Below are 21,746 nucleotides of genomic sequence, written 5' to 3'. Positions count from 1 at the left end.
CGATCTAGATCTGATAGGGAAGGGGTTTCTGTCATCAATCTAGTACGAGTGGGAAGTCACGGTTTGACTGTCGCTCCAGTGCACTTTCACGGGTAGAAGTTTGGAAAAACACCGGTTACGGGTCGCCTGGAACGCGGCATACTACATAGAAATATTGTAGAGTGTGATATTTTGTTAACATATTCAAATAAAGGTTTAAAACCTTTTTTTTCTGCCACAATCAAATAAAGATTTCAAAATGCAGGCTAAGTGTCACCAATTAAACAAGTATATGTTCAACTAATTGTCAGCCTCTTACATGCATGCTTCTTAGCTGATATGTACATAAACAGCCTTTTAATTAACAGAGTATAGAATGGTCATTGAAACTAATCATAAGACATGGAAATGTAAAAAACAAAAAAAAACTGAACACAAGAACAGCTCAATTGCCCAACTTGTTAATGAAAACAAGAATAAAATCAAAAGTTGGGAAACCTCTAAAACCAAAAAAGATGAGTGGGAAAACATATGTGTGCAAATAAATGCAGCGTGTTTCTAAAATGTTTATGTTCTGAGGCAACAGACATTTTTAGCCCTGCTGAAATAAAACAATAGAAACCATCACAGAATTGTAATGTTGTTGCTGGTTATAAAAACGGTGGTCTCTACTGGGAATTGGTGGCCTTCTATTGTTGAATTGTTATCCTTATGAAACATGTCCCAAAAAACACCACAGGAAACCATCTTTAATATTTTTAAATGTTGATGGTTTGTAATGGAAATAATCAGAATTTCTGTGATGTATTCCTTTTTCATGAAGGAGGACAGTTTGTGATTTGGTCTTAGTGACTTCCTCGTCACTGTCCTCGTCACTGCTCCTAATGTTTCGCAGATTTAAGAGCCTGTTTTAGCTCTAAACTGCTTTGTGAAACACGCTAAATGTAGTCCTAAATGTAGGATTGAAATGCCCATTATTTTTAAGATTTTCTCCAAGCATCCTTTAGTCTTAAGATGTTTTGTGAATACGGGCCCTGATCCTCTCGGTCAACTGTGAGTGGTTTGTGACATAGAAACCAGACAGACACAGACAGTCTTTAGTAAAACTGCAGTTTTATTGAGAAAATGTTCAGCAATGATGTTGACTTGTCTTACAGCGTATTGAATACACAATAAAATAGATGATTTTCACCAAAAAAACAGACTCAAAGCACAAACAGACCAGCTCTGGAAAACTCTTTCCACAAACAGTGTGCATGTTTACTCCGGTGAGTCTTGAGGTGTGATGACCAAATACACCTTTTACTCCATTGATCAATTAAGTGGCTCTTCTTCAGAGATTGAGCTCCGCTTCTCTCCAGCGTGGATTCTCATGTGTCTCTTAAGGTTACTCGTGTTTGTGAAGCCCTTCCCACACTGATCACACGTGTACGGTTTCTCTCCGGTGTGAACTCTCAGGTGTACCTGAAGGGTACATTTATCTATGAAGAGCTTTCCACACTCGTGACAGGTGAAAGGTTTCTCTCCGGTGTGAGTTCTGATATGAATCTTAAGCGGAGCTGTACCTGCATAACTCTTCTCACACAGATGGCACTTGTAGGGTTTCTCTCCGGTGTGAGTTCTTATGTGCGTCTTAAGGACAGCTTTACTCCTGAAACTCTTTTCACACTCACGGCACTCGAATGGTTTCTCTCCGGTGTGAATTCTGGTGTGAATCTTAAGTGCACTTGCATCTGAGAAACTTCGTTCGCACTGATGGCACGGAAACGGTTTCTCTTCGTCGTGAACAATCATGTGCTTTATAAGGACCGATTTGTAGACGAAACTCATCCCACACAAATGACAAGTGAAAGGCTTCTCTCGAGCGTGGATTCTCATGTGTCTCTTAAGGTTACTCGTGTTTGTGAAACCCTTCCCACACTGATCGCAAGTGTACGGTTTCTCTCCGGTGTGAACTCTCAAGTGTAACTGAAGGGTACATTTATCTATGAAAGGCTTTCCACACTCGTGACAGATGAAAGGTTTCTCTCCGGTGTGAGTTCTAATGTGAATCATTAGCGGAGCTGTACCTGCATAACTCTTCTCACACAGATGGCACTTGTAGGGTTTCTCTCCGGTGTGAGTTCTTATGTGCGTCTTAAGGACAGCTTTACTCCTGAAACTCTTTTCACACTCGCGGCACTCGAATGGTTTCTCTCCGGTGTGAATTCTGGTGTGAATCTTAAGTGCACTTGCATGTGAGAAACTTCGTTCGCACTGATGGCACGCAAACGGTTTCTCTTCGTCGTGAACAATCATGTGCTTTATAAGGACCGATTTGTAGACGAAACTCATCCCACACAAATGACAAGTGAAAGGCTTCTCCCCAGTGTGGGTTTTCATGTGGTGCTCGTATTGGTTTTTAATTGCATAACTCTTGTAGCACACGTGACATTTGAAAGGCTTGTCCTCATCGTGAGATTTCATGTGCCGTGCAAGCAGTTGTTTTTTCCCGTAAGTCTTTTCACACTGAAGACATGCAAAAATCTTCTCTCCAGTGGGAGCTGTTTTGGGTTCCAAACGGTGTCCATCTTTTGGGAGATTCTCGTGAATGCTCATGTGTCTCTCAAGTTGACCGCGACAACTAAAACTCTTCCCCCACAGATCACATGTGAAGGGTTTCTCTTCAGTGTGAGCTCTTCTGCGTCCATGTTTTGGACTATTCTTTCCAGGCTTTTCTGTCCTCAGAGTTTCTTTTGGTGAAACATTCTGGTTTGTTTTTACACACCGCTGTTTCCCATCAGCATCATTCACCTCCATCATATCTGAAATGGACAGTGAGTTGTTAAAAACGTGTCAGTATAACAATTGTACAATACTTAAAAAGCACATCATGTCTTGTTTCTACTTTATATAATCATTCATGTGCTAAATTCCTGGTCTTACAGCTTTACTATTTCTGAACACTGTAAATGCGAAGCTAAGGTCATAGTTTAATTCTCAAGGAACACGATTATTCGGTTTCAACTTAAAGTTGTCCGCCATGTATTTAACCTGTTAACTCTCAGTTCCACTTGTTGAGCATAGATCTGGGCTGTGTTTCCCAAAATCATCATACGTTTAAGTTGATCATAGCTCCAATCGTTTCAATGGGTCTCTGATGTACCTTGACGATGCTTTTGGGAAACACATCCCTGAAAATGACATTTTCAACTACATTTGTTATAAATTGTGAATATTTTGGAGCACAGACTTAAGATTGGACTCTTTTTAGGAAGACACTTGGCAGATTATTGTAGAAGTGGAAAACATTATAAAAATTATATTACAAAAAAGTTATGGAAGTTTAAGTTGCACAAATTAAAATACTTATATTTTATATCAAATGTATACTTTACAAAACATGTTAACTTTAAAACTGCTAGATAATGAAAACCTGAAATCTAAACAAGCTGTGTTCCAAACTTGAGGTTGATATCTCAAAAAATGAGCTTTCAGTCTGATTTTGTTTGTGCGTAGTACCAATCTTTTCCATTAGATGACCATCAAACCCAAGGGCTTCTATTTCCATGTATCATTTGAGGTACCTAAAACATGTTTTTCCATACTTTTCTTATTTTAACTATGAAGTAGACATCACATTCAGAAGTATTAAGTGAAGTATTTGATTTTAATTCAACCTCTAAGAACCACATAAAAGACCTGCGATGAGAACCCTAGACTTATGTTACAATTCAAGCTGCATCAGCAATGGAGAATCAATTGTTTTTCCTTAATATTCAATAAACTTTGTTCTTTTTTTTCTCCAAAAAAGAATGGTTGTTATCTTTTTTGGACACTTGAATGGAGTTTTTTTACTGATTTTTCATGAGTTCATATGTGCATCACTATATGTGCATCACTATATGTGCATCTCTTTTTGCAAATGAATAAATTACAGTTGTGTTAATTTCCAAAAATAGTTACCAAATATGAAAACTAGAGTCTTTAAGCTTTCAAACTAAATAGTTTGTCAAGATTACTGAGATATTACTGTGTAAAACATGTGGTAGTCCAGTAAACATAATTCTATTCTATAATTAAATCTATTCCATATTTTAGATATAGAAAGTTATTACCGTTTCATGTATTTAAGTGCATTCATAACTGTTTCTTCAATGCTAATTTTCTGTTTTTATGATTTAACTAAGCCACTAATTCATTAAATGAAGCTATATTATTAATTAAGAAGAAAAATAGACACCAACCTCTTTGTTCCTCAGTATCTTGATTTTCCATTCTGGATAGTTCTGGATCTCTGATGTTTTCAAGCTTCTTGTCCTCCAACAACAGTCTGAAGAACTGTAATGATGTTTCTGCTGGTTTGTGTCTCACATTTATAGTGGGATTGCCTTGGGAGGAGCTTTACTGAAGGTGTGAATGACTGCCGGTGTGGCTGTGAACTGCTGAATTTTAGTAAAACATTCACACTGGAGCCATTGGTTTCAAGCTTTTAATGGTCCAGATAAATACTCACCTGCTTATTCATTTGAATGTAAACTAGACTATAAAGGAAAGACAATGAAAGTCGTCTGACATTGGACTATATAGGAGTTCTTTTATTTAGGTTATGTACACAAACAGAAGCCCTGGTGTGAAATAACTCCATATTACTGACATAACCATAGAAATAACTTCACACAGATGGATTTCAGCCATGTGAATTAAAGGCTAGCCATTGTATACTGTGAGAATAACCATAAAGAACTCAAAACTAAACAAACAACATTTTCCCAGACATGAAAATTTCCAAACCAAAAGGCATTAGTAACCCTTTGAAACAACCAATATTTTTTTTTCTTAGTTTTCTTGGCGGTCACAGTAATATATACTGAATCAACAAATTTCTCCAGTCATAAAAAATGGTAATATATCTTAGTCTAGCTATTTTAAACTGTCTGATCACATTCTAGGGTTACTATTATGCATTAAAAAACCTTATACAACATTGATAGGAATACTGAGATAAAAGATATATAAAAATATAAGCATTAACGTTTTTCAAAATGATTACTTTATTTTAACATACACTACCGTTCAAAAGTTTGGGGTCAGTAAGACTTGTAATAGTCTTTAGAGAAGTCTCTTATGCTCATCAAGGCTGCATTTATTTGATTAAAAATACAGAAAAAAATAATATTGCAAAATGTTTTTACAAAATAAAATAATGTTTTTGATTTGAACATACTTTAAAATGGAATTTATTCCTGTGATGAAAAGCTGAATTTTCATCAGCTGTTACTCCAGTCTTCAGTGTCACATGATCCTTCAGAAATCATTCTAATATGCTGATTTATTATTATTGGAGAATATCAACAGTTGTGCTGACGAATATTTTTTGGAACCTGTGATTTTTTTTCCAGGATTCTTTCATGAATAACAAGTTTAAAAAGTACAGTGTTTATTCAAAATATAAATATTTTATAACAATGTAAATGATTTATTATTAACTTTTAATAAAAAATTTAATTATTAACTTAATTCATCCTTGGTGAATAAAAGTATTAATTTCTTTAAAAAAAAAAAAATGTACTGACCCAAAACTTTTGATCGGTAGTGTGTATCCTCAAATTGTTATATTGGTGCTACCAGTATTGCAACATCACTATTGTAACTAATTTGTAACATTTGAACTTTTGATTTAGTGCAATATTTTGGTCATTGCAACATTTGAGTGCAATCTTCAATAACAACTGCATTGGATTTCTATTGTAAACCTAAGTTCACTGTTATCCCACCGTCAACATGTTTACTCCTCCTATGACCACACTCAACTAAACTTTTTTTTAGTAATTTTATATTAATACTAGACACCTTAGAGATCATGTGTACCGAAAATCTTTGTCATATCTTTATGTTAACATACTTTAGTAGGCTTGTGTTTTGGAGCTTTGATGCACTAAACTGCTCTGGTCCTGTGACAATCTGCACTAATCATGTCAAACATGTTTAATTGAGACCCTTTATTTTTTTTCCATATTTGCAGGAAGTGCACCAAAACATCAGTCAGTAAAGTGTTTAGAGCTTTTAAAATGAAAACCTTGTTTACGGTTACAGTTGTGACTGGTGAACACCATGAACCAAATCATTATACTGAGGAATCACTGTGTGTGCATCATTTTATTACTTTAACAGTATTGATCATCATTCCCATTAGCTGAGTAAGGTACAACAACAGAGCAAACAAGACTGGAAATATAAAATTACAGATTTAAACATTAACATATAACACCGAAAACACAGCTCATTTGCAGATTGTACGCTATTATTATTGTTTTATCACAAAGTGGTTTTATTTAGACTCTAGCAAAGCACATACAAACTAAAAACAAATTGAGGGTAGACTAACAAATTTTGTTTTAAAATGTAAAAATGTTTAGATTTTAAAATGACTATCAAATCTTGCATTTTGCCACATCTTCTTCAAACACATTCAGTTCTGTGTGTCAATTTACATGAGAGATTGAGATATTACCATAATCAATGAGGTGAGAAGAGAACTATCAGCCTGAAATAAGGTTTTCAACAGCTCCATTAACACTGATGAGCAAAAACAAATCAGCTGAAAGCTCTATTAACAGCTCCATTAACATTAAAAATGTCCCCAAAAAGTAAATACAAATTAAAAAAATACTGATTTTACTGCCCCAAATGCTTGTGTTTGAAAGGATGAAAAGTGAATGAATGGTTGAATGAATTAAGATAATACTTAAAATTAGTTTTATTTAGATTTGAAGGTGTTAGTATCTACATCTTGGTTTGGTTCTTTGTCAACCCATTACAAATGATCATTATTATTGTGTTTTTGTTCAGTTCATTTCATTGAGACATACGTAACATGATGTCTGTTTTACACAAGAGCATTTCTTCTGTAGGTTTAGAATTGGGAGAATTGGGATATTTGTATAGTAGAGTGAAAATAGAAACAAATGTGAAGAATGTTTCATCCCTTAACTCCTCTATTAGATAACTAAAGACTTTGCTCTGCTGTTAAATTCATTAAATTAGCTTTTTATTCTTTAACAATCTTGTAAGTCTTGTAATTTCCTTTTGACTTTTGTTCAATAACTTATACCGGTATATTAAATATATATTACAGAAGAACACATTCACAAAGAAATTCTAGAAATAAAGTGTATTTTATCAATCAAATGAGAAATACTCTGTGAAAGACAAATTCAATTCGCTGCAGTCAATTGAGAAAGTGTATCTTTGACTATCACAGTCGTCCATTTGTTCGCTGGCCAACATTTAATCAAACCGTTTAACGCTCTCTCCATCTGCAGTCCATCACTCTGTATGTAGAGAAACACAATGCATGAAATATATATTCATTTACATTGATCTCACTCATAACGAAATTACAAGCCTTCATCTAACCACTTTAGATTTATAATGACACTGTAGCAGCATCTAAAGCATCTCGAGTTCATTTAGACTAGGACTGCATCATTAATTGACATTAAATCACAAAGTCGATAAATGGCGATGAGGAAGAAGCTGTGATTGTTGTGCTCACCTTTCTGTAGTAAATCTCCATCTGAAGGCGCTCTCATGCAGAAACAGGAGAGACATGCATGAGATGAAGCTCTGATGAGGATGAGATGAAGAGTAAAGATGTGCTGTGTCATGGTTTAGGCTGATTTTGAGTTGTAATCAATCTATTGCAGAATTAAAGGGACTCGCATTTTGAGTCAGCTTGGACCAAACTGTACTTCTTTCTGTGATTACACAGTGCCTACTGAAAATGTCCATGTATAAAACATCACAGTTTTGTTAAATTTACAACATGTGTCTTTAATTATGTTTGTTTTTTCTACAAATGGTCCATATTTCATGGTCTGCATTCACACTTGAGTATACTACTGCACCAATACTGGACTTAAATATTTAGTTACATGTATAAATGTCCAAATAATAGGTGTTGTCTATGCAATAATGCGTTGGAAAAGTAGTGCCCAGGTGTGGGAATGCACTGCAAAAAAGGCTTTTCTTACTTGGATTTTATGTCTTGTTTCCACAAGTAGATCAAGCTAAATAATCTGCTAAAGGGGTCAGCAAAGATATCTCATTTCAAACAGAAAACAAGATTATTTTTCGTACCCCGTTGGGAGATTATTTAGCTTGTTTCAAGCAAAAATGCACTTAATTTTGACTTCTTTGTTTCTTTCTGAAAACAAGACAATTTTTACTCGTCTAAAAATCCTTCTTGATTTAAGAATTTTTAGATATTAAAAAATCTAAGTAAGAAAAGTATTTTTTGTAGTGCGTAAATCACTTTCTAGACACTTTTTCCTCATTTACCTTATGGCCTACTTTCATTTTTTTCTGTGAAACACCTTTCAGAGAGAGTGCAGGTGAAGAATGATTTCAGTCTGTGAAGAGACAGTTTTGAGATGGCAATGTTTCTCCTCTGCTTCACCTAGTTCTTCATTCTCCTCATTCTTCATCATGTCATACAAATAATAATAATGATAATAAAATAGTAAATCACTAAAAAATCAAAGACAGAAATGTGGAGGGAATGGACGTGAACCCTGATGTAATACACTCTCAAAAAATAAAGGTGCCATAGAAGAACCTTTTTGTCTAAATGGTTCTTTGTTGTGAAAGAAGGTTGTTCAGATTATAGAAAGGTAAGAAAGACATGGTTCTTAAAAGAACCTTTGACTGAATGGTTCTCTGTGGAACCAAAAATGGCAAGTAAGTTTGGCATTGGGCCACAATCATTGTTGGCCACTAGATGGTGGGTCAGAACACACTTTTGGAGAAGACAGTTTCAAAACCTTAAACAGAAGCGGTTTTCTATGGTTCATGGCTATTTTTTATTTTTTATTTTTATCATTCATCATTGATCAATTTATGGCTTTAGACTTGAAAAAGTGACACAAATAATTTCAAAAATATTATTAGATTATAAAAATATACCGAAAATCTCATCAAATGTAATATTTTAGACATTGTATAGCTTTTTTCAGTTTTTTTTTTTTTTTGGAATTTTAAATTTTTTAAATAAGTAAAATCACTGTTTGCATTTTAATAGGCTATGACACAAGAATGCACTCTACTAATCACATTTGCATTTTAATCTAATCACCTAAACATTACATTTGTCTAATATTTTCAGCACATGATTTGATCGCATACATTATGTTTTTCAACAATACATTAAACTCTGAATATCTGTCGACTGTTTTATTTTTTGTATATTGTGTTTTATGTAAATGTCTGCGTCAGACAGCAGTGTGTTAAAGGGACTTTTATTTTGGCGCGCTGATGTGACGTCATGAAGACGCGCCGCGCTCCTGCTTTTGTTATGATTCGACTGAAGAACGGTTTCTGTTTAAAACATTTATCTTGTAGAAACTGTTCAACTTTAGGTTTTACGAGCTATACAGAACTAATAGTTTGTTATTTACTGTAACACACTGCTTTATTTGAACGTTATTAACGCTATTTCTGTGAGTAAACTCGAGGAACACTAAAGGTGAGTGTGATTTATCTCCGTTTATCGTGAATCAGTTTATAAAACACATGTTTTCAGTCTCAGCTTTAAACTCCGATGGAGGCAAAGTATTCACATGCTGCTCAAAACTGTTTACTTCAACACAAACCTGTTTAATGAAAAAATAAACCAGTTCTCATTGTCTGTTAAATGTGAAAGACACACAGATTGAGTTTGTGTTTATTTGTGTTTGTGTTATTGTCATCTTCAACAGAAGTGAGTGTCCAATAACTCCACATCCTCTGATAAAGATGTCCTTTATTAAAGAGGAGAGTGAAGACCTGAGAACTGAAGAAGAGTTCAGAGTCAAACATGAAGAAACTGAGGATCAAACAAAGATGGAGTTCATTAAAGAGGAGAGAGAAGACATCAGGATTGAACAAGTGTTCAGTCTCAAACAAACTGAGGAACAAACAGGTTAGTTTCACTCTCAAAGCTCAACTCATGTGATCCTCATACAGATGTCCACGTTTAAGTGGATTCATGCTGAATGAGAGAGAGAGGCTGCGTGAGAACGCTGTTTGTTTTAAAGGGATAGTTCACCCAGAAATGAAAACGTGATGTGTATCTGTTTACCCCCAGAGCATCCAAGATGTAGGTGACTTTGTTTCCTCAGCGGAACACAAACCTAGATTTTTAACTAGGGATGCACCGAATATTCGGCCACCGAAAATGTTCGGCCGAAAATGGCACAAAAGGGCATTTTCGGTTTTCGGCCGAAAGACTTTTATCACCGAAACAACACGGCCGAAACAGTGGGCGTTTCTCAATGTCAAGGAAGGATCCTCGGAAGCCAGAATTTCGAGGATGCTACGTCATCGACATCCGTCGAAGGACTGTTCCAATGTCGAGGATCCTCGGAATTTCAACCAAGGACTGTGTCCTTCATTCGAAAAATATCCTATACACAGGAAAGGATGCATAAGTGTAGCCTTCGCGCTCTTCGCGCTCTAAAATCACCCACAATCCTATGCGCGCAGCTTTGCTATCTTGTTCAAAAATACAAATGTCGGACGTTAGCGGAGTCATGAAGGGAATGAAGGGATCATTCTGCTCAATAGGGTAAAAATAGTGTAGTTGGGGAAATTAAAAAATAAACTTGTTTGTGAGATAGGACAAGTCTTTAACAAATAGTTGTTAAATTATAAATATTTTTAAATATCAAATATTATTACAATGGCTTGGTTGAATTCCGGTGTGTTATTTATAGATAACAGACAACCGCGAAGTATACGGCACACGGTTGCCATGAAAAACAGAGCGTTGCTATGGACGCAGTTTTGTTCACTCAGGCAATATAATCGTTTTTAAATCAATAAACTCCTTTTTAATCATATTGATTTTTTGACTGTCAGGTGTGTTTAAACAGTGCAGGGTCAATTTGATAAATGAATGATAAGAGCGGACCTTTCACTGAGGTAATGACGCAATAACGTGCACTTGCTAGCCTGTTCCATTTATGTGTTCTCCGAATGCTTAAGAGGAGCCTCGCCTAGCCTCTGAAGGAAGTGACTTGGAAGGACCAGTCCTGCCAAGGACGTATCCTTGACATTGAGAAACACCTAGTATGTTGACGCAAACAGAAACCGCAGCCTGCACGTGCTTGTCTGAAGCAACACATCTGCGGTGTGGACGTATATCAGTATATCCGAGAAAGACCCACGGATAGCGATTTGCAAAACTTGTAATGCCGAAATGTCAACAGGGTGCGTGTCTGCAACAATGTCTGCAGTGGTGCGGGCAGCCAGTGATGAGAGCTGAGATCGAGACGGATGTGGCTTTCAGTGAGTGAAAAACAATGGCTTTACGTTGGTGTTACGTCACAATATTTTAAAGATTTGTCCTTTCTATATACTGTATTTTTATAAATATTTATGTTTTAAACCATGGAGGTGAGCCAATGGATATCACACAAGCAACGTGAAAACTGCGCTATATGTGAAAGTGAAAGTGAAAACTGACAGTGCTTTCAGCATCTGACTTGCATTCTCTCAGAGACAATAAGAGGTGATTATATTTTATATGCTGATATTAATTTAGTCCCCTAATATTTTTCTTGTGCCCTGAACATGGTGGGAAAAAAATAAAAAGAAACGTATTTTGTGTAAGGTTTGTTTTTTGAAAGACTTAAATAAAGCTCTTAATTTTCATTGATGACTGCAGTTTTATTTAGGGGCTAAGAAAGTCTTAATTATGATTTCAGGTGTTAAATGTGGGACTGAAAGACAAGAATTGCGATGAAACTTCAAAAGGCTATCCATTGAATAAATATGAGCGCTGCACGTTTCAAAGTCATTTGCTGCGCTGCTTTGTGTAATATTATACTGACAGCGCCTCCTGCTGGAAGAGAAACACATAGAGTTGTAAATGCGAACTGATGGATCCACAAGATAATGTGTTATAAAAATGTAAACAATTTAAACAAAGGCAGTAAAATATATGTATATGTTATTTAAGTAATATAATATTTGATTGATAACAATTGTTTAAATTAATGTAATTGATTTATTCTTTGAAACTTTAATATTAATTTCTAGTAAAAACTAGTTCAGTGTTAAATATTTTGAAGTTGTATTTTTGTTATTTGATTTATTTCTCTGAAAAGCAATGCAAAATAGTAAAAAGCAATTTTTTACTATTTAATTATTGTAATGGTGAAAAAATTGGCAAAATAAATGGAAAAAAATGCGAAACACCGTGTTCGGTATTCGGCCTTCGGCCAAGAATTTCATTTCGGTGCATCCCTATTTTTAACTCAAAGCGGTGCAGTCTGTCAGCCACATAATGGCAGTGGATGAGCACCAGACCTTTAAAAGTAAACATAAACACGCACAGACAAATCCATATTACACCCTGCGGCTCGTGACGATGCATTAATGTCCTAACGATAAGGTCTGTCTTCAAGTCTGTTGTTTCCGCTCAACCTGCCTTGCATTCCCCATTGATTTCAAAAGATGCACAGCACAGAATAATCTAATTAGAATTTAGAGGTTCAAATGTCTAGCTAAATCATCTAAATGCGTTCTACCCTTAAAAATGTCTCCATGAGCTCTGCACCATCTTGACCAACTGGCTAAATCGTGAGACTGCCTCATTCAAAATATGCCAATGTCCTTCCTCAGAAGCCCAACTTCCTTCAACTCATCATCAGAATCCCAAATATTCCCATCCCAAGTGGACGGGTCCCACGCTTCTGCATTTGCGGTAGCTGCAAACGCTCGTACCTTACGTACATTTGGTCTACGTTTCTTTTTGGCATTAACTTTGGCTACCTGAAGAGCAGCGTTTTCTGCCACACCAGTCATTTGACCAAGACGCTGGTGCAAAATATCAGCTTGACCTTGAGCTAATGAGGCGTGCCCTAAGGCATCAGACATTTCTTCCATCATTGTTTCAATATCTTTAGCTTTCTGATCTGCACGCTTATGCTGCTTTCTGTAAGCAGTTAACACGATCCAAAAGCGGCTCTGCAAGCCCTTCAATGGATCCTTTTCCGAGACAACAACCTTTCTCAAGCATTTCTCAACTTGATTCGGGTCTGCGTCCCTCAGTGCAGCAGACCAGCACTGAGGTAACCCTCCACCCTTTCTGAGTTCTCTGGCCACTGACTCATACAAAGTGTCATCCCACTCGGGAAGCACATCAGGCTCGGGCTCCTGCCCTTTCTTACGAAACGTCTTATCAAACTACTCTCAAAACACCTTTGAAACCTTCTCTTGTCTAACACCAAAATCACTTTAACGTCTCACAAAATTATTTTCATCCTGTTCGTGTGTATCGACAAGGGGAGGTGCTAATTAAAGGTCCGTACACCATACTTAATCAAGCAATACAACTGTTTATTTGATGTAAAATACAGCTGATCAGATTATGATAATAATAATCAATAATGAAGTCAATAATAATCAACAAGTAAAAGCATAAAAGGATAGACAAAGCTGGATAGTTATATGCTAAACCCCAAGCAAAATAGGAAAATAAAGCCCATATTTACAGCTCAGAGACGTGCCATCATCTCCACTCTCTAAGACTGGGGAGCCTGTTGCAGTCACCGTAGAAGACCAACACGTATGTCCCAGAAATGCCAGGCGATATGCACTAATCCCATGGCTGAAGAAGTCCCATCTTATATACTTTAAATTTAGGTGCAGTTAAAGACAACCTCCAAGTGAGAGAGAGCATCAAGTTGATCAGGCTTGACCATCTCCCCACGTGGGTGCACATCATTCTACTTTCAAGAAATGATGGTCCACTACTGGTTATTTCAAAAACCCGTAGCCATACCCTCACGCCCATAAAGCATCATAATAAACTGCTTGTTCTAAACTAGTGATAAAACTTATCTATCTGAGGGCAGAGGCTGACACTTTCCCAGGAGACCAGATGTTCTCAGGAGAATAGCGGTACTGAGTTGCACCAGTCATTCTCCTTGAAGCCCCCTCCCTCCTTTCATATTGTTTATCTCCGTTGAGCGCATAGAAGCACACAGAAGCAGATAAAAATCACATTTTCATTTTTGGGTGAACTATCCCTTTAAATTAGCTTAATTCATTTTGGCTTGTTTAGCAACTTATATTTTTCATTCTTGTTTTGTTCTGAAAACTGTTTGAAATAGCCTATGGTCTAAGTTATTTATGAATGCAATAATGCAACCTGTGCTTATGTTTGTTTAACCAAAACTACAGTGCAACATTAATTGATAATAGTAATAGTAGACCTACATACTGGTATCTAAATATGATTTTATAATTCTATGCTATTATAGACCTACCACATTACCCTCCATTGGATGTATAATGAGCAGCAATAAAGTAGTGTAACACATTACAATTCACATTGTGCTAATTTGATGCTTCGTTTTACTTTAAAGAAAGAACAAATCAATGTAACTGGACAGGACAGGACGAAGTAAAATCCCATTAAAATAAAACACTATGTCCAACAAGATTCTAAAAATCAAATAAAATCCCACAGGACAAAGTGAAATTCCTAAAGATCCTAAACTAAAATTCCAATTTGGTTACATTGTGCTAATATGATGCTTAGTTTTACTTTAAATAAAGAACAAATCAATGTAACTGGACAGGAAAAAGTTAAATTCCATTAAAATCAATCTGAGTGTCCAGTAGGATTCTAAAAATTAAAATAAAATCCCACAGGACAAATAAAATTCCATTAAAATAAATCTGAGTGTCCAGAAGGATTCTAAAAATTAAAATAAAATCCCACAGGACAAATAAAATTCCATTAAAATAAATCTGAGTGTCCAGAAGGATTCTAAAAATTAAAATAAAATCCCACAGGACAAAGTGAAATTCCATTAAAATAAATCGCAATGTCCAATAGGATTCCAAGAATCCAATAAAAAATTCTACAGGATAAAGTGAAAGTCCATTAAAATAAATCGGAATGTCCGATAGGATTCAAAGAATCAAATAAAATCCCACAGGACAAAGTGAAATTCTATTAAAATAAATCTGAGTGTCCGATAGGATTCCAATAATCCAATAAAAAAATTCCACAGGATAAAGTGAAATTCCATTAAAATAAATCTGAGTGTCCGATAGGATTCTAAGAATCAAATAAAATCCGACAGGACAAAGTAAAATTCCATTAAAAAAAATCGCAATGTCCAATAGGATTCTAAGAATCCAGTCAAATCTAACAGGACAAAGTGAAATTCCATTAAAATAAATCGGAATGTCCGATAGGATTCTAAGAATCCAGTAAGATCCTAAACTAAAATTCCAATTTGGTTACATTGTACTAATATGATGCTTAGTTTTACTTTAAATAAAGAACAAATCAATGTAACTGGACAGGACAAAGTAAAATTCCATTAAAATAAATCTGTGTGTCCAGAAGGATTCTAAAAATAAAATAAAATCCCACAGGACAAATAAAATTCCATTAAAATAAATCGCAATGTCCAGTAGGATTCAAAGAATCAAATAAAATCCCACAGGACAAATAAAATTCCATTAAAATAAATCTGAGTGTCCGATAGGATTCCAAGAATCCAATAAAAAATTCTACAGGATAAAGTGAAAGTCCATTAAAATAAATCGGAATGTCCAGTAGGATTCTAAGTATCCAATAAAAATCCTACAGGACAAAGTAAAATTCCGTTAAAATAAACCGCAATGTCCAATAGGATTCTAAGAATCCAGTAAAATCTAACAGGACAAAGTGAAATTCTATTAAAATAAGTCTGAGTGTCCGATAGGATTCCAATAATCCAATAAAAAAAATTCTACAGGATAAAGTGAAATTCCATTAAAATAAATCTGAGTGTCCAGTAAGATTCTAAAAATAAAATAAAATCCCACAGGACAAAGTGAAATTCCATTAAAATAAGTCGCAATGTCCAATAGGATTCTAAGAATCCAGTAAAATCTAACAGGACAAAGTGAAATTCCATTAAAATAAATCTGAGTGTCCGATAGGATTCCAATAATCCAATAAAAAAAATTCTACAGGATAAAGTGAAATTCCATTAAAATAAATCTGAGTGTCCAGTAGGATTCTAAAAATAAAATAAAATCCCACAGGACAAAGTGAAATTCCATTAAAATAAGTCGCAATGTCCAATAGGATTCTAAGAATCCAGTAAAATCTAACAGGACAAAGTGAAGTTCAATTAAAATAAATCGTAATGTCCGATAGGATTCTAAGAATCAAATAAAACCCCACAGGTCAAAGTAAAATTCCATTAAAATAAATCTGAGTGTCCAGTAGGATTGTAAAAATAAAATAAAATCCCACAGGACGAAGTAAAATTCCATTAAAATAAATCTGAGTGTCCAGGAGAATTCTAAAAATTAAATAAAATCCTACAGGACAAAGTGAAATTCCATTAAAATAAGTCACAATGTCCAATAGGATTCTAAGAATCCAGTAAAATCCTACAGGACAAAGTAAAATTCCGTTAAAATAAACGGCAATGTCCAGTAGGATTCTAAGAATCCAGTAAAATCTAATAGGACAAAGTAAAATTCCATTAAAATAAATCTGAGTCTCCGATAGGATTCCAAGAATCCAATAAAAAATTCTACAGGATAAAGTGAAATTCCATTAAAATAAATCTGAGTGTCCGATAGGATTCCAAGAATCCAATAAAAAAATTCTACAGGATAAAGTGAAATTCCATTAATTTAAATTGGAATGTCCAATAGGATTCTAGGAGCCCAATAAAAAAAATTCTACAGGTCAAAGTAAAATTCCATTCAAATAAATTGGAATGTCCAATAGGATTCTAGGAGCCAAAAAAAAAATTCTATTAAAATAAATCCAATAAATGTCCAATAAGTTTGTGCAGAAAGTATCATTAACTTTTTTGACCATTTAGACACAGTTTCCATTTCCTTTATTTTTTTTTTTTTCATTAATGGATCAGTGATTAATTATTAGCATGCCTTGTTGAGATATGTCTATAATTAGCTTCATCTCCTGGGCAAACTGCTTTTTTAAATTAAGTGTTTAATTGCCAGCTTAAAGGTTTTTGGGACATGACCTGAAGAAAGTGCAATTTTGTCAAGAGCAGCGTTTCTCAACTCTGGCCCTCAAGGTCTCCTGCAAACTTAAGTTTCAAATCGAGCTTTCTGCCTTTAGCATGTTCAGGTGTGTTTGATTAGGGTTGTAGCAAAACTCTGAAGGAGTCGGGGTTTCAAGGACTTGAGTTGAGAATTTCCAGTAGGTGTATTTAGACAATGGGCAGTGGCCCTTCAGAGCAGGTTTGGTAAAGGATCAAGCAAACATGTTTTTGCATTTTGATGCATTACATACCTAAATGTTTTGATGTCTGTTGTATTGTGCCATTAAGCTGGGGATAACTTTTGTTTGTTTTTTCATCTTAGACCTAATGGCGTTGAAAAAAGAGAAGGAAGTACTCAGTGACACTGAAGAGAAAGATCAACTTGAGAATCTTCATGATTTCACAAGTGTAAAAAAATCTTTTAGGTGTTCACAGACTGAAAAGATTTCCACACGAAAAAAAGCTCAAAACACTGGAAGAACTAGAGGTGGTTTCACTTCACGGTTTGGAAAGAGTTTCAATCAACAAGAAAACATTAAAGTCCACATTGAGGAGACCCCTTACACCTGCCAACACTGTGGAAAAAGTTTCACTCATAAAGGAAGCTTTGACAGGCACACAAGAATTCACACTGGAGAAAAACCTTACACCTGCCAGCAATGTGGAAAAGGTTTTTCTCAACATTGGAACCTTGTCACCCACCTGAGAACACACAATGGAGAGAAGCCTTACACCTGCAAACAGTGTGGAAAAAGTTTTACTAATAAAGCTAGCCTTGACTGGCACATGACTGTTCACACTGGAGAGAAGCCTTGCACCTGCAAACAGTGTGGAGAACGTTTTACTAATAAAGCTAGCCTTAACTGGCACATGACTGTTCACACTGGAGAGAAGCCTTACACCTGCCCTCAGTGTGGAAAGAGTTTCCATCAACATGGAAACCTTAACATCCACATGAGAATTCACACTGGAGAGAAACCTTACACCTGCCAACAGTGTGAAAAAAGTTTCACTCATAAAGGAAGCCTTAACTGGCACATGAGAGTTCACATCACATGAAACCCCCTGCAAAGCTAGTAGAATTGTCAAAAGCCTTATTCGGGCGGGACTAGTTTTCTAAACTACGTTTGAGATTCTTATCACCTAATGTCTGCAATTATTATGTATCAATTTGGTGGAACTAACATCTCCATGTTTATTACAGGGGTGGAAGGGTCTGTTTTGTACATCTGGTAGTTGCAGAGATCAAGTGCTCACGTGTGCGTTGCGTATAGTCAGATTGATTATCATAGTATAAACACAGTTTTACTACAAATATGTGAAGCTGTATGGCTAGTATAGCAAAACCATGGTTACCTCTCTGTCGTTCACTTCCACGTTGGGAGCCCAAACACCTCTGATATCTTTGAGAAAAGGCCAGTGAAATTGGGTGTGCAGATTTTGCATAGCTAGCCACGCCCAGGATATCCGGGTATAAATAGGCCATCGTGTGATCTGCTTATTCGTTCTATTCTTCTGAGCCGAATGCAGCGTCTCTTCGTGAGAAGCAGCACACTCACCTCTTTGTCATTGGATCACAGGCACAGGCAGCGGTCTCTCCCTTCTCAGACTCAGCTAGCTGCAGTGAGAGCCCCCTGGGTGCTTCAACGGCGATCTCAAAAGAAGATTTTCCTCTAAAAGAGCAACATTTTTTAAAAGAGCTGACAGTTGGATTGTGTGTTTCATTATGCCTTTGCATCCGTGTCCTTCTGGTTGCGGTTTCTACCTTTCCCCGAATGATCAGCACGATCGCTGTCTGCAGTGACCCAGAGTTGGTGCAGGAACTGCGTTCAGCGACTGACTACGCTCCACAAGCCACGAACGTCACGGTGCAGGCTCTAGGGAGGGCGATGTCCAATGTATGGTGGTCCAAGAGCACCACCTGTAGTTAAACCTGGCTGAGACGAGGGATGCTGAGAAGGCTCGCTTTCTTGACACCCCCATCTCCCAGGTTGGCCTCTTTGGCGATACTGTGGAAGAATTTGCACAACAGTTTTCCACAGTAAAGAAGCAGACAGGGGCCATTAAGCACCTTCCATTAGACAAAACCTTCAGCCCTTGGGAAGACATTTCATTTCTACGGCCAGGGGTTCCCTTAGAACAAGAGTCGAGATGCATCTTGGTGTGGACAGGCTTCACTGGCATATCAGATGCCTAGAGTTATTGACAGTATTCTTGGCCCTGAAGAGGTTCCAACCTTTGGTTCAGGGCAAGCATGTGTTGGTCCGGACAGACAACACAGCAACGGTAGCGTACATTAACCACCAAGGCGGTGTCTGCTCCGTTCGCATGTCACAACTAGACCGCCATCTCTTGCTTTGGAGTCAGCACAGAGTCTCTACATGCCACCTATATTCCGAGCGAACTCAATCGTGTTGCCGATATGCTCTCACAGCAGACTTAGCTTCAGGGAGAACAGTCCAGCTGATTTGGAATCGATCTGTTTGCCTGGTCGGAATCCACCCACTGCCAGTTGTGTTTTGGTCTGACCGAGGCCACCTTCAGCACAGATGCACTGGCACACAGCTGACCCAGGGGCCTACTCAAGTATGCCTTTCCCCCATTGAGCCTCATAGCACAAACTCTGTGCAAAGTCAGGGAGGCCAGGGAACAGCTCCTGCCAGTGGCTCCCTACTGGGGCGACAGGACCTGGTTCTCAGAGCTGGCGCTCCTATCCTCCATTTCTCCCTGGCACATCCCCCCTCAGGGGAAGGGCACAATCTGGCACACACGCCCAGATCTCTGGAACCTTCATCTTTGGTCCCTTGACGTGACCAGGAGGATTTCAGAGATCTCCCACCTGCCGTTGGAAACACCCTTGTACAGGCTAGAGCTCCCTCTATGAGGCGGCTGTATGACTCAATATGGCGCAAATTTACAGACTGGTGTGCTTCCCAAAGGAAGGACCTACTGAGATGTGGCATTGGAACTGCGCTATCCTTCCTCCAAGAAGGCTTTGACAGGCACCTTTCTGCTTCAACACTTAAGTTTCAGGGAGCTGCCATATCAGCTAACCATGATCTGGTGGAAGGCAGATTGGTGGGGAAGCACGATCTGGTTATCAGATTTCTCAGAGGGGCCTGAACCCCCCTAGGTTGCACCTCATCCCCTCTTGGGATCTGTCTGTGGTCCTCCATGGCCTACAGTAGCATCCATTTGAGCCTCCGCAATCAGTTGACATCAGTGCTCTCGATAAAGACGGTCCTGGTTGCGCTCACTTCGGTTAAAAGAGTGGGAAGTTCCTAGGAAGGTGACCCCAACCTGTCCATGTTGTGTCCAGTCCATACCCTGTGCAACTACGTGGAACGTACTCAGGACTTTAGATGTTCTGACCTTTCGGAGGACAGAAGAACAGGGAAGGCTGTCTCCAAACAAAAGATCTCCCACTGGGTTGTGGAAGCGATCCGCTCGGCCTACCAGGCCAGAGGCTTACCCTGCCCTTTGGGAGTGAGAGCCCATTAAACCAGGGGAGTCGCTGCCTCGGCAGCTCTAGCGAATAAGGCCTCTCTAACAGACATCTGTAGAGCTGCAGGTTGGGCTACACCAAACCGTCTGTGAGATTCTATAATCTTCGAGTGGCACCGGTATCTTAATACAAGAGTCCTACACGCAAGCCCTGGGACTCAGGAGACTGGCACGGTTTATCCGGGGTGTGGCAAGATATGCAAAATCTTCAGAACCTAATTTCATTGGCCTTTTCTCAAAGATATCAGAGGAGTTTGGGCTCCCAAGAGTGACCCATAGCGTCGTAACATTCAACACAACGTTTCCGTTTCCTCCATCAGGGAACAAGGGTTACCATACACAACCAGGACGTTAATGTGTGGTTACTTTAGTTTAACTTTTTTTTTATTTGTAGTAATACCATGTTTAATTTATAATATTCATACATGTACATATGTTATTAAAATGTTATGTAATTGAGTGCAGAAATGAATGCAAGCAATCTTACCTGATGCTGATATTACAGTAGTTTATGTGATCTGGCTCTTGATTTTATTATTGTTATTTTTTTATTTTCTTTGCTGGGAGGCAAACATATCAAAAATGCGCATCATCTACGGTAATTCAGTTTGGCCAAAACACACATGGAAATGCACGGTAAAAAAAATACTGTCAGCAATATCTCTATCTCTGTTATGAGTTACACGTTTATGATTGTGTGATGTTGTATCTGTTTACCTTTCATGATCCATGAGAGGTCTGAATGTATTTCCTGTTGTATTAATGTTCATTGTTCCATTATGCAATAGTTGATGGTGTCTGTTATACTTTGATACAGAAACTGAGAAGTTGAAAGTAAACCACATGAAAACCGCATCATGATGTAAGGTCTCTTATTATTGACACACACACACACACACACACACACACACACACACACACACACACACACACACACACTATGCAGAAGAGAATCCACTAATATTGGCACCCTTGGTAAATGTAAGCAAAGGCTATTATTGGCACCCCTAGTGAAATATCTCAAGTATATATAATCACTAAACATTGCAGAGATTAGTTGAATTCTGGGTTCACAAAGCCTAAAACATTTAGCTATCAAACAGCCCGTACATCTCCACGTTGTTCAAATGGACTAAAAAAAAGTTCAGTTGTCAGACAGAACTTTGAATGGGACTGGCTTCGGTGGTCAGATGAAACACAAAAAGA

The 21,746-nt window shown here is 37.3% G+C and overlaps 2 protein-coding genes across 2 annotated transcripts; one reads left to right on the top strand and one right to left on the bottom strand.

The window, feature by feature from the left end:
- Positions 1 to 1,293: 1,293 nt before the first annotated feature.
- Positions 1,294 to 7,628, bottom strand: LOC141299008 (uncharacterized). Its single transcript, XM_073829289.1, has 2 exons — positions 7,517 to 7,628; positions 1,294 to 2,783 (listed from the first exon to the last, which is right to left on the bottom strand). The coding sequence occupies exons 1-2, from the start codon at positions 7,626 to 7,628 to the stop codon at positions 1,294 to 1,296; spliced, it is 1,602 nt and encodes a 533-aa protein (XP_073685390.1).
- A 1,675-nt stretch (positions 7,629 to 9,303) lies between these two features.
- LOC141299251 (uncharacterized) lies at positions 9,304 to 21,393 on the top strand. The gene is made up of 3 exons (XM_073829605.1): positions 9,304 to 9,484; positions 9,717 to 9,919; positions 17,359 to 21,393. Exons 2-3 carry the CDS (start codon positions 9,754 to 9,756, stop codon positions 18,093 to 18,095), a joined length of 903 nt encoding a protein of 300 aa, XP_073685706.1. The 5' UTR covers positions 9,304 to 9,484; positions 9,717 to 9,753; the 3' UTR covers positions 18,096 to 21,393.
- The last annotated feature ends 353 nt before the right edge of the window (positions 21,394 to 21,746 follow it).

Source organism: Garra rufa, chromosome 23 (genome assembly GCF_049309525.1).
Source record: "Garra rufa chromosome 23, GarRuf1.0, whole genome shotgun sequence".
NCBI lineage: Eukaryota > Metazoa > Chordata > Actinopteri > Cypriniformes > Cyprinidae > Garra > Garra rufa.
Note: the sequence above shows the minus strand (reverse complement) of the source record. Positions and strands in the feature narration are given on the sequence as shown.